Raw genomic sequence first — 12,629 nt, forward strand, 5'->3', positions numbered from 1 at the left:
CGATGTCGGCTCGATGATGTTCCCGGTCAGGGTAGCCGACGCCTGGCGAGAGCCGGGCGAAACAGCCGAGTGACGTCTTGCTGCCCTGGCAATCTGTCAGTCAATGCCGACTCTTTCGTCATCTTATGCAGACCAGTTACTTCGTACTTCGTATATCCATACTAACGTTAGTATGTACCTTGGTAGTGATGATGGCGTAGCCGCCTGGTCTAATGGGGCCCCAGCCTCTCTCGCACGTCCCACGGCTTGATTAATCCTGTGCCTGTACCGAACAGTACATGCTGCCGCCTTATACTTGGTAGTCGTAGGAACCGTGCCGAATTAATATCGTGCCCAGGTTCTTCAGGGACCATCCCTCTCCAGCCACTTGCGCAAACTTGCCTAGTTTGCTGCAAGTCTGTTCCCCCATGGTAACATACGCCACCGGTCAGTATCCTACAACAAACGTCGCGCGTCAGGAACCGCCATTTCACCAACCCAAATTGCCTTCAAAGTCCGGATTAACCACATGCACTGTGACATGTACCCTCATCTTGCCGCTGCCATCCACGCCGTCCCTGACACCACACACAGCCCTCAAGGTCACCTACCTACCTACCAGGGGCATCTCGAACAGAATCCCCCTTCCCGAGAAAACCCGCTCAAAAAGCAAATGACGACCAGCCGGCTAACCAACGTAAACGCCAGCCCTAGCGCCCAATATTCAAGCTTAACCCAAGCCTTTTATTTTACACACCGGCCTCTTGTCTCCCCTGCCGACCGTGAGTCGCCGCCACGCGCGCGCACTGGCAGCATGGTTGGGATGGGATGGGATGGGATGGGATAGGATGGGCAGGGATGTGAACCGCATGGGCATGGGAGCGGCACCACGATGCAGCGTCCCGCCGGCCCCCCCTCCCTTCCATGTGCGTTGCGCACATATGCGCAAGTTTTCTCCAAAAATCATGTGGGGGCGCGCGCTCGACGCCTCGCCCCGCGGCTGTCCTGTCCGTCCGTCGGTTTGTTTGGGGGGAGGGGCGCCCAATTCGTTTTTTGTTTTATCCCGCTTTCATTCTTAATTTTCTTTGACCAAAGTACAAAAGTACATGTGCTCGCTTTGTTCCCGGGACATACTATTACCCACCTGCTTGTGCTGCTACTGCTGCTGCTGCTGCTGCTGCTGCTGCCCAGACTCCTACGCCTGGATAGTTAGACGGACAGACAGACACGGACGGACCGACGGCGGGCGGGCGGGCAGGCGGCGGCGGCGGCGGCGTCCCGCAAAAATACGCCGTGCCAACGGACGGCCGTCCCTCCGGCTGGCTGGTGTCGGAGCCGGCAGGGCAAAGAAGCGTGTATCTGGTACTTTGTACGTACATATCCCACTCCCACCAGCAGTAGGCATAATACCTACTACAAGGAGGAGGAGGAGGGACACACCCCTCCAGACCCGGATTCTGCGCGGGGAGGTTCGCGCATCCCCCACCACCCACCCCCGGCCGCGTTCTGGAGTGTGCCCCGGCGCGCGCGCCCGGATCACCGGTACTGACAGACGGATCACTGACATGGGAAGGGAGGGTGGAGAGGGCCCAGAACAAAAAACAAGGCTGGGGCCACGAGCAGGAGAGAGCGAAGAGAGAGCGAGAGAGGCGCATGGGTCGCACCAACCGCCCGCCGCCCCCTTCCGTCCCGGACCATAAACCGTAGTATACAGTGCTGTACGTATGGGACGCACAGAACCAGGGAAGAGATGAGAGAATAAAGTCCCCTCTTTGTTTCTCAGCCCTGGAGCTCGAAACGCAATAGCCTGACGGCTTGTTCCCCTGGCGGGTTGGTGTCCGTCCGTTCCCCTCCTCCCCCCCCCTCCCCCACCACCAGCAGGACGACAAGGCGTTGGGCTCGCTGCCGCCGCCGGTTTTTTTTACTTGCCTGACTTTGGTGTGACTTATATATCTGTCAGAGCCGCTGCTGTCGCCCGCGACCAGCTTCTTTCCCGTCCTGCCCGCCGCTCCGCCGATATCCTATATCCTCAACACACTCTCTGCTCCTCGCCTCACAAACCTCCTCCGGCTTACCTACACCTACACCTACACCTCCACCTCCACCTACACTTGCCCGCCCCAGCCAACCAGCCCGCCAGACGGACAAACAGACATGCTCTCCACGGCCCTCCTCGCCCTCGCGGCCGTCCACGGCGCCGTCGCCCACTTCGGCCTCTCCTACCCGTCCTGGCGCGCCGACACGCTCGCCCACGAGGACACCTCCAACTACAGCCAGTGGACGTATCCCTGTAAGACACCTCACCCCTCTCCCCCCGTCTCCATTGACAGCAGTGTCGCTACTCGAGGAGTATATCTGTTCGACAAATAAACTAAAACAAAAAAAAAAATCCCAGGCGCTGGCGTCCCCTACGGCAAGGGCAACTCCACCGACTGGCCCCTCGGCGGCGGCTCCCTCAAGCTCGAGCTGCACCACCCCTGGACCTACGTCTTCGTCAACCTCGCCGTCGGCGCAAACTCGACAAACTTCAACGTCTCCCTCACCCCGCAGTTCTGGAACACCACCGGCAAGGGCACCCTCTGCGTCCCCAAGGTCGCCCTCCCCGTCGGCATCGACGTCGCCGACGGCACGAAGGGCAGCATCCAGGTCGTCACCATCGGCCAGAGCGGCAGCGCCCTCTACAACTGCGCCGACATCCGCTTCTCCAAGGACGCAAAGGAGCTCGACGGCTGCTCCGCCGGCAACATCACCGTCGCCGCCGTCAAGGAGCAGAAGAATGGCACCGTCGCCAACGGCACCGATGGGGCTGGTGCCAACTCGACCGCTGGGAATGGCGGCGGCAAGGGCTCCGGCGCTGGTGCCGTTGGCGTCAATGCCGTCGCCCTGGGCACCGTTGCCGGCCTGGCCTCCCTATTTGCCCTTGGAATGGGTCTCTAGACGTTCTACAAGGCTATGCTCTTCATGACTTGCGCGGAGTACACTGGAGTTTGGAGAGTGTCACACGCTCTATGTGCGGGTTCGAGAGAAACTATAAGCTTCTATTAATCACAGCCATGAATATAAATGCCCACCCGTCTTTTCCATCATGCAAAGCCATGTAAATGCAATGCGTTGTACATCTATGGTATATGTCGTTGAGCAAGGGTATGAGACAAGCCACCATTGTCGTCTGTCCTCTGCCCATGTCAGTCCAAAGTCTTTGTTGAGGTGCCTGAAGCGGATGGCTCTCACCCAGTCCTAAAGAAACCCTCCACTGTGTGCTTCGAAATTCATTCGTAAATATCAAAAAGTATTCCCGGGCATTGCTCTTATTTCGGCAAATATGCGATTGATAAAGGTTGATCAAAATGCGACTTCACGTGACGCCCTCCAAGCTGTGGTATCTCCTCATCGCACGTCCGTGATTTGTTCTGCGGCCATTTCCTGTAGCACCTTGGCCATGGTGATGCGTTGATTGGGGTTCGGTGTCAGCATGTCCTTGATCAGGCGCTCCAGCCGATCGCGCGGGCTCAACCTCTCGCGCGCCTCGAATATCTCCGTCAGCCAGTCGCGCATCTGCGCAACCGCCGGCTGACCGTTTCCATGCTGCTTATATGGTAAGCCGGGGTTGTTGATGCCGCCAATCTGCCAGTACAGCGGCTTGGGGTGATGCCGCCTCGCCCGGCTGTCCGGGAAGGGTATCTTGCGCATCACGTAGAGCATCGTGATGCCCAACGCCCAGACGTCCGATGGAGGGCCGCGGAGCTTCTTTCCGATAAACTCGGGCGGGACATAGTATGGCGTGCCGCCAGTTGTCGGCGAGTTAGCCGCCAGCGTCGACAGACCAAAATCGCACAGCACAGCACCGCGCTCGGGCGAGTACAGAATGTTGGCGGGCTTGATGTCGTTGTGGACCAGCCTCCGTCCGTGCACGTAGTTGAGGGCGCCAGCAATGTCGCGCAGGATGCGCACGGCGTCGTCGCGCCCACCGACGAACTCGTCCGACCTGTTCCTCCAACGGGTCGAAGATGCCAGATCCGGCGCCGGCACGTGCTCCATATATAGGGACAGGAACCGGGCGTCTCCTCCATAGTAGCGCACGATGGAGTCGTGCTTCAGGTCCTCCTGGCTCTGGCACTCTCGCAGCCACATGTCGGCTTGGCGAATAACGTTTCGCTCGTGGGCGAGATTCTTGTCGTTTGCATTGGCGGTCCGCGTCTTGAGAACCTTGACTGTGACAATTTTGTCTGTCACGTGCGAGTGGGTGGCCTTGTATACGGCTGACAAGGCCGTCGACGCAATGGGTTCCCGCTTGGTGAGCTGGTAGGCGTCGACCTCACATACACCGGGGACGAGGATGGTGTCGCCCTGTTCAGCGTCCAATAACGCGTGGGCAGTGGCGGCCGACAGCTGCTTGGTCTCGCGGCCCTTTGGCAGCGGGAACACGAGTGGCTCGGCGGAAGGGCTGAGGAACATGATGACCCCGTCGCCAACCCTCTCGGCGTCTGAGATGCGGCGCTTGACCCTCTTGCCATCGTCGTCTGGGGTGAGAGACCTCTTGCCGCTGGAATTGCTCAGACTGAGACTGGCGCTTTGCGAAGCCGAGTCTTCCGGCACCGTCGGCGGAGGTTGGTAGAGCGTGACTGGGCGCTTTTCCAGGACCCTAAAGTCCAAGACAGCAATGTCTCTGGTCTTCATCCTCCACGTCCCCGGCGTGAGGGTCTTCGCAAGAGTCGGGTTGACGACATAGCTCTCATTGGAGGGTGGGCTGGCCAGCGGCGTCTGGGATATCCTTGACAGGGTGATGGGGACGTCTGATCTGTTGAAGAAGACGACGCCGTCACTAGCCGGGTCATAGTAGAGCTCACACCACAGGGGCGGGCGCGACGACTCGTCCAGAGACTCTCTGGGGATCCTGACGGAAAATTTGATATCCTTGGAGGTCTGAGTCACAGCCAGGACCTTGTGCTCGGGCTGCTCAGACGAGGCGACCTCGGCGCGGAGAGCGAGCCACTGACAATTGTCGCTCCCGGGACTGACGGAACGGGTGTTGGGCAGGGGAGTAAGAGGTCGCACGAGGATGCGGATGCCCTGGCGGTGGTGGCAGTCCTCGACCTGCAGGACGTCGAGCGGGACGACTTCGCTGTCGAGGGGGCCGCCTGGCTCCTCGACGCGGATGCGGTTGTATCGGGCATCAATCTCCGACTGTGAAAAGGGCTCCGTCCTCTCCTCTGAAACCCCTTCGGAGGGCTCGGGCCTGGGGTCGGCCATGAGCTCCAAAAGGAACGAGGCCCAGCAGTCGGTGATGCCTAACAAGCTGAGCAGCAGGGCTGAGTTGGCGGTTGGCGATGAGCAAGTGGAGGTACAAGCGCGACTGAGTCGTGGTAGCGATGGATGGTTGGGTGGGGGGACGGGAACTGGAGAAAGAGCCCCGTCTGGTCTGGTTCCAGCGCGCTTTTAGCTGGCGAGGTGGGTGCCCGGGGCCTCTGCAGGGGGAAATGGTACGAATCGAGGTGGTAGGTACAACGGAAGAAACGTCGTGTGTAAGGCGCAGACCTCGGCGGGCGGGAGTGTCGTGCGGCAACAAATGGAAGATGTCGAGGCGAGGCGGCTCTTCCAGGCAGCGCTGCGGGGTACGGGCCAACCTCCCAAGGCAAGGAAGGGCTGCAGGTAACGTAGGGCAAGGTGAACAAGGTAGGAACCCTGACGAGCACCCCTTCTCTGACTCTGTGTGCTTACTCCCACAGGACGGATGTGGCCAGCGGTACGGTAGTAGGAGTCGAATCGAGAGAGGGAGCAGAGACGACAAGGGGCCAACAGGGACGATTACGCCGGACGCACGCCATAAATGCAGGAACACGTACGGAAATGAAACCAGATCGTCATAGTCATCTGGGTAGGACGAGTGCGCAGGCGTCCTGGACTGCTGATGGCGGGTTGAAGGAGTGACGAGAGGTAGCGGCGTCTCAGCCTCAACTCTTGAGCACGAGTCATCAGTCATCAGTGACCTGGTGGCCTCTCTAGGACGGCAGCAGTACGTAAGGCAGCTCCTTCCAGCCCTGGAGGGGATGTATCGGGGATGGACCGCTGTGGTGCCTGATGGCGGGCGACGGGCGACGGGCCGCCAGCGCGAACCACCCGCCGCCTCCAAGGGACCTCTAGGCTGTTACCCGCTGCTGTCCAAGCAGACGGGGTGTGCTTACAGCGGGCCGGGCCCTAGTGTGGCATTGTGGCTGGTGAGGGATGGGAGCCGCAGAGAAGATACGAACGGGGAAGGCGCACACAAGCCTCCCGTGGCTGGGCAGTCATCCATATCCGCCTTGGGGGCGTTCAGGCTGGTCCATCCTGACCTCCCAGCGGCCGCCGTCACCGCCACACCCAGGCCAGGGTTGTTGGTTGGCTCGTAGAACTGCGCCTCGCCGGCTCCTCGTCCTGCACAGCCCGTCAGCTGGGGCGGCGTCCTCACCTTCTCTGATCGGAGTGGTGAGAGCCAAGTGAGTGAGTGAGTGAGTGAGCGTGAACGATGAGCGGCCACGCTCCAGCGACGCGCCGGGCATGCCTTCTTCTTTGTAGTTCCTCTGCCTCGAGCTGCACCCATGTGACAATAGGCAGTGGCACGCCGTGGCAAACAAAGCCGGGCTCGAGGCCGCATGCCTGCCGCCTGACCGCGATGAGTGACCGCTCACCAGGCGCGTTGCGTCGTGTGCGTGAAGCCGTCGTGGCCTCGACCGGGTCGACAGGTGACCGCCAGTCGGCAAACATAACAGCCCACTCCGTCACGGAGAGGGAGGGACAGTGCGCACCATTCCGTGGCAACTGTCCGTTTTTTTCGAGACGCCTGCATCGCTAATGCAGCCGGGGGGCTAGCTTGATCAGCCCCCCGCCCACTAGCAAACGATTGGCCTTTGATGCTTATGCAAACGGCATGATTGGCCCATGCAAATGGCGGAGCTGCAGTTTCACGACATGGCGTCCAATGAAACGGGGCGTCAAGTTCTGCCTGAGGCCGCCGTGCGTCGCCCCTTGAGCGCCCGATTGCGGGCCGTGTTATGTTGCTAGTACGCTGTCCCCCGGCTGCGCTGCCCGTCTGTTTTCGTCACCAGAGGAGTCTCGCTGTCCCCGTCTGTCCCGTCCATCTCGCCATTTTGCACGATACACACTCTCTAACGCCGTCAATCCCGCCGTCCGCCTCGCCAGCAACCGCCAACATGACTCCCATCACCAGTTCTAAGCAGTAGATATGCTCTCGTGTGTTTCGCACACCAAGCGTTGAACCGCAAGATTGACGGGCGCGTGCCCTGCAACTGCGGCTGGACGCCTGCCTCGACTCTCGCAACATGGACGACATGGACTGGGCCTGGCCCTTCTGGAAGTTTGGCATGAAGAAGGACGACCTCTACACGACACTCCACGACCGCTACAACACTTTTACCTCCACCATCCAAGACCCCGAAGCCTTTCACCACGACGTTTTCGAAATCTCCCACGATGCCGACACTGCTGAGCAGTTCCACGGCCTCTTAGCGGCCCGACGGCAGCAGCGTCTCCGTGAGCTCAATGAGTCTCTGGAGGCGCTCGCCGTCGAGATCATCGCCAACCCGAAGCTGATCGGCACTGAGCAGTGGCAGCACGCCCTGCAGCTCTTCCGCACCCGCTCCTACGACTCCATCGTCAGGTACTTTGCTAGCTACCTGCCTGAAGACCACCTCGATCATCTGTCGACGTCGTCCTACTCCTCCTTCTCCGAAGCCGACAGCGTGCGAACTGTCAGCACCAAAGCAAGCAGCACCGAGGATGCTCCTTGTTCTCCTTTTGCCCACGACGAGTTCTTCCCCGACGGTCCCATCATGACTGTCGAGCCGTGTACCATCGATCACGAGTCCTGTCCTGCGGGTCCGCTCTCGCCTCCGGAGTCGGAGGCGATGCACTCGGACGCGGCCTCGTCGCCTTCTGATTCCATCACCTACTCCACGAACCCGCCATCCCGCTCCATGTCGTTTTCAGGCTCGGAGTCGGGGCTCTGCCCTGAACTCCTTCGACGCCGATTCGAGCATCGCGGCGATGATGAAACGTCCCAATCCGATAGCTGCGACACGACTGTCACGTCGGTCTGCGACTCCGCGGAGACCAGATCTTCGTGCGACTGCGCCGATGACGTCTGCGAGGACGAGGACGAGTTCCCCACTGCCCAGTTTCCCGACGACCACTTTGACTGCCTCGACACTCCAACCCTGAACGCCGTCAATGATACCCTAGAATCCGATACCCCGACGCCAAGGCAGGAATGTGTTGCATCCTCGTACTTGGAGTTCAAGTCTGTGGCCGCCAGAAGGTTACCCTCACCACATCGACGCTCGCCCTCACCGAAATCGCACGTGACACACCGAGAAGCCGGGAAACTGGCGCGGGAGGTACGGCGCAGTCCGGAGGAGGCGTCGAGCAAGATACAGAAGCCTTTGCACGAGGCACTGCGGAAGAGACCCAAGGGCAGAAGACGGGTTGACTAGCACCGAGGCAGGCGGCTGTATATATGTGAACCTAACTGTACATATCTGTATCTTATGACACTAACGACCAGAATATCTTCTATCGCTGTCTGATGTCATGGTGAAGCGACCGTAGCGTTTCTTTGACCATTCGTCGGTGACCGGCTGACGGCCAGTTACGACGTCGCCGGGCCTGTTTTTCTGGGTCCGGGAGGTGAGTCCGGTTTCTATTCTTCCCCCGTCGCGAAGGCGTGACTGTCCATCACGAAGGCAAACCCGGTCAGCCGACCAGTCGGCTTGACCCGAGCTCGGATCCGCCCCCAGCGGTCACGGGCCACGGACGCGCACCACGCAAGTCATTTTTAGATGCTCTTGCCTCGTGGCATTTGTTTGTTCCTTCTTCGTCGCTGCATGCTCGGAAACGGATGAGTCGCATATGGCGTCGTCATTGTAACGCTGGTGGTTGCGGTCGGCACTGCGCGCCTTTTGCGATGACGTCGATGAGCATGGCTGTATACTGTAGTATGCTGCAGCTGGGTGTTGATGTGAAGCCTGTCCTTGTTTATGCCTGCGATGGTCCGGAGGCAAGGTAGGTAGGTGAGGTCTGTATAACGAATCATGGTGGGTTGCTTTTGTTTTGCCCGGCGCTGGGAGGGGCTGGTAATGCCTTGAAGAAGGTTTCATAGACGTACACTACAATTGTAAGGGTATTCCTTTCCGCCTGAGATCGAACTGCTGTCATCCTGGGCTGATGTCTCATGGTGAAGACCGCTGCGGGTTTCTCGTCTTACTGCCTGTCCCGCGTCTTGTGGCTGCTGTTCGGGATTACGTTTTGCTCCAACGCCACGTTCGGCGGGGTAGTGCCTGTGCCGTCTTGCTGTACGACGAGCGCGACTGCTCACAGTAGAAACCCCGCGATGCTACTTCTCTGCAGTGATACGAGGACTAGTAGTCAATTTTTAACGCCCGCGATACTATCAACCTCTCGAAATAGCTACACCCCGTCATCCCCTCTCTCGTCGATCCGCCGACAATCTGCGTCAAAAAGGCACTATGTTAATCTTGTCAACATTACCGCCTTTGATGGGCCAGTTCGCCGGAGGCGTCTGAGTGAAGGTCTTGTCTCCGCTGATTTCAACATATGCGCCCCAGCCCGCGTAGATGGCCGAAGTCACTTCCTCAGCAAGATCATTCCCAGAAACTTTGATACCGATGCTGTCCAACTGCGGGGGCAGCTTCAAAGGATGAAGACGCTTTTTCGCGGGCAGGCCGAGGGCTGCGTTGGCCTGCTGGTTCCAGTCTTTGATGAAGACGTTCCTGAACGTGGCTAGCTGCGGCGACGGGCCGTCGACGGAGATGGCGGCCTGTCCGGTGGTATCGCAACGGAACCCGATGACGTGGAGGGTGATGTTGGAGCCGCCTACCAGGACGCCGTTGACGGACTGGTCCCCCGGCAGGCCTAGAAAGATAAAGTCTTGCACCGCCAAGCGCACCTGGTTGCTCCCGACCGCGAGGCCGATTCCGCAGAACAGCGCTCGTGCGTTGGACAGGGACTGCCGCGTGATGGACGAGGGCGGTCCGTCGCCGCCCATGGCGAACCCCACGGCGTAGTTGCTGGCGGACACGCCCTCGAACGCGGCCTTGGTGAGGTTATTGTTGATGCTGGAGAAGGCGACAGCATTGGAGGCCTGGTAGGCGAGGACGCGTCGGTCCTTACTCCACGACGGCTCGAAGACGACGTCTCGGACGGACACGTCGAAGGCGCTGTCGGAGGACTCGATCCGGATGCCGCTCTGGAGGGGCTGGCCCCTGATCCCCGAGATGATCAGTCCGCGCGGGTTTCGCGCATCTATGGCGGACGTGGCGTTGACGAAGACAATGTTCCTCAGCGTGGCGCGCGTCGCGCCGTCGACGAGGATGGCAGGCTGGTACGGCTTCGGCTCCCAGGGGCTCGTGACGCTAGGGTCGGGCTGGTCGTGTACAATCTCCAGGCCTTCTATGACGGTGTCCGAAGCCGTGACGAGGATGGACCCGGTGTCGCTGAGAGTGACCGAGGTGGCTCTGTGGGCACCGACGATGGCGATACCGGGGGACTGGATGCGCAGCGGTTCGTTGAGTGTATACTCCCCCGCGGGAAGGAAGACGGTGCCGCCCTTGGCTGCGGCCGCGCTGTCGATGGCTGCCTGAATGCTCGTCGCGTGGGTGCCGGTCTCGCTGGCGACGTAGCCGTACTGCGTCGCGTCGAACCAGTTGGGCTTGATGGTGCAGACTCCGTTGCTGGCGTCCATTGCGCTGTGCTGGATACAATCTTTCATCATTTTTTTTTCATGGCTCTTCGCTGCAGCTTGGAAAGTTTCACCCAAGGGATGGCTTCTTTATTTGTATCTGGGTTCTTCCATGAGAAATAGGACATCGAGAGCCATCATGGGCACTTACTTCCCTGCGCTACGCACCTGAACAGGGGAAGCCGCCGCCGGACATATGCTCCGAGACTTGACATGCGATGAAGATTGACCTTTCTTGACGATTCAGCTCGGCGCTCCACATTCCAGCAACACTTGCAATCGATCGATGCCCATGTCTGGCATCTGCTAGTATCTATCTCCTTTCAGCCATCCCGCCGCCTTCGTAGCGCCAGTACAGCACAAAAGCCCAGCGCCACCAAAATTCTCAGCCGTACAGCAGTCTCGATTTGTCCAGCCGATGATACGCCATGTGACTCTGTATTTCTCAGGCAGCAAACATGTAAGTCGACATGTTCGTATCGCTATGGCTATGACTCCGGTGGCGGTATGTGTACGTACGACTGTACGTACAGACCAAAGTCAAAGGGTCCGAGACTCTTGCGATGCAAAACCGTGTTCTACCATACTGTGAGGTAGGGTGTCACGAGGGCATTATAACTTTCTGCGGCTGACCGACGATGGCCCTACTACTATCAATAAGGTGTGCAATTGTGCAAAGGGCGAGCTGTAACGGATTGTCGCTCACATTCCCGGGCAGTCGTGCTCTGGACCGCATAGATTTCCCTTCCTGCGCAGACGCCAGAGCCATGTGCTCAACATCTGATTGCACGTCGTCACCATGGTCATAGTGCATCTGTGTTGCTGATACCAACTTTCACCGCAACAGCATTTTACCAGTTACTTTGGTCTCTGGGTTGGCGGTCGACCATTCCTGCACACGTAAAGGGGTATCGAGCTTGTGTGTGACGAGAGCTGGCAAAGAAGAACAGAGAGCTGGCAGTCGGGGCCACGAATGGGAAATGAAGTCAGTGCATGTTTACTACGGGATGAGAACCACCCGGCAATGTTCATGTTTCCCGAGCTATGTTGGTGGCACAGAGATGACGCATCGCGCTGTCTCGGCTGCTCCCAACCGACCGACTGCTACGACAGGTGCTCTCGCTCGGGCTCTCAATTAGAAAAACCAGCACGGAAATCCGTGCGTGTGACGGCATAACAAGATCGGCGGATTCGAGCGAGCATCACACATCGAGGATCCCTATCACTAAACATTGTTTTGCTGATGTGCACATCGATCTGTGCGCGGCGCAACCTCTCTGCCGGCTCATCAAGGGCGTCGTACTGTGAGCACACACGCACACAACGACAACAACAACAAACACGCTTGTGCCCTGAACGAAGCCCTTCCGTCCCTCATCCGTCTCCTCAAGGCGGTAGTCCCCCCGGAGCCATCAACAGAGTTTTCCGCCGTCTGTCCTCCCGCCAATTTCGTAAGGGGAGCAGCAGGGCCTGACACACGCAGTGCCTCAAGCGCAAGGCAGCTTGGCCCGGCACTTCTTGGGCGGGAGGGGGGGGGGGGAAGAAGAGACGCTGCGCCGAGCCGCAACGTGCCAGTGAGGGTCCGGTCCAGTCTGCAAACCGACCGACGGAATTGGTCTTGTGAAGGGGGGCGGGCTGCAGGCCGATTGGCCGTTTCCGCCAAGCCGGAAGCCGTCCCAGCGCGACGCGGGAGAGTGTTACTTTCAGCGTGGTGTTGAGACAGAAGCGTCAAAGATTGGAAAGGTTGGAACAAAAAGAAAGAAAGAAAGAGTGGCTGTGCGTCACCCCACATGCAAGGAAGCGACGGACCAGGATGCATGGGTGAGGGGGGGCCAGTTAGGCCAGTGCCGTCAGGAGCTTGCCAAGGTAACACTGGGAGGATGTTCTTGAACACGGGTAG

General features: G+C 59.3%; 4 protein-coding genes across 4 annotated transcripts; 2 read left to right on the top strand and 2 right to left on the bottom strand.

Moving 5' to 3' along the window:
* The first annotated feature begins 2,070 nt into the window (after positions 1–2,070).
* On the top strand, positions 2,071–3,123 carry JDV02_009131 (uncharacterized protein). Its single transcript, XM_047990773.1, has 2 exons — positions 2,071–2,269; positions 2,375–3,123. Exons 1-2 carry the CDS (start codon positions 2,134–2,136, stop codon positions 2,914–2,916), a joined length of 678 nt encoding a protein of 225 aa, XP_047846782.1. The 5' UTR covers positions 2,071–2,133; the 3' UTR covers positions 2,917–3,123.
* JDV02_009132 (uncharacterized protein) lies at positions 3,015–6,108 on the bottom strand. The gene is made up of 2 exons (XM_047990774.1): positions 3,211–6,108; positions 3,015–3,148 (listed from the first exon to the last, which is right to left on the bottom strand). The coding sequence occupies exon 1, from the start codon at positions 5,227–5,229 to the stop codon at positions 3,367–3,369; it is 1,863 nt and encodes a 620-aa protein (XP_047846783.1). The 5' UTR covers positions 5,230–6,108; the 3' UTR covers positions 3,015–3,148; positions 3,211–3,366.
* A 957-nt stretch (positions 6,109–7,065) lies between these two features.
* JDV02_009133 (uncharacterized protein) lies at positions 7,066–9,168 on the top strand. Its single transcript, XM_047990775.1, has one exon. It carries the CDS (start codon positions 7,296–7,298, stop codon positions 8,463–8,465), a length of 1,170 nt encoding a protein of 389 aa, XP_047846784.1. The 5' UTR covers positions 7,066–7,295; the 3' UTR covers positions 8,466–9,168.
* Positions 9,169–9,484: 316 nt separating this feature from the next.
* JDV02_009134 (Iota-carrageenase) lies at positions 9,485–10,732 on the bottom strand (the record flags this gene model as incomplete). Its single annotated transcript, XM_047990776.1, has 1 exon — positions 9,485–10,732. One exon carries the CDS (start codon positions 10,730–10,732, stop codon positions 9,485–9,487), a length of 1,248 nt encoding a protein of 415 aa, XP_047846785.1.
* Between the last annotated feature and the right edge of the window lie 1,897 nt (positions 10,733–12,629).

This window comes from Purpureocillium takamizusanense, chromosome 9 (assembly GCF_022605165.1).
Source record: "Purpureocillium takamizusanense chromosome 9, complete sequence".
Taxonomy (NCBI): domain Eukaryota; kingdom Fungi; phylum Ascomycota; class Sordariomycetes; order Hypocreales; family Ophiocordycipitaceae; genus Purpureocillium; species Purpureocillium takamizusanense.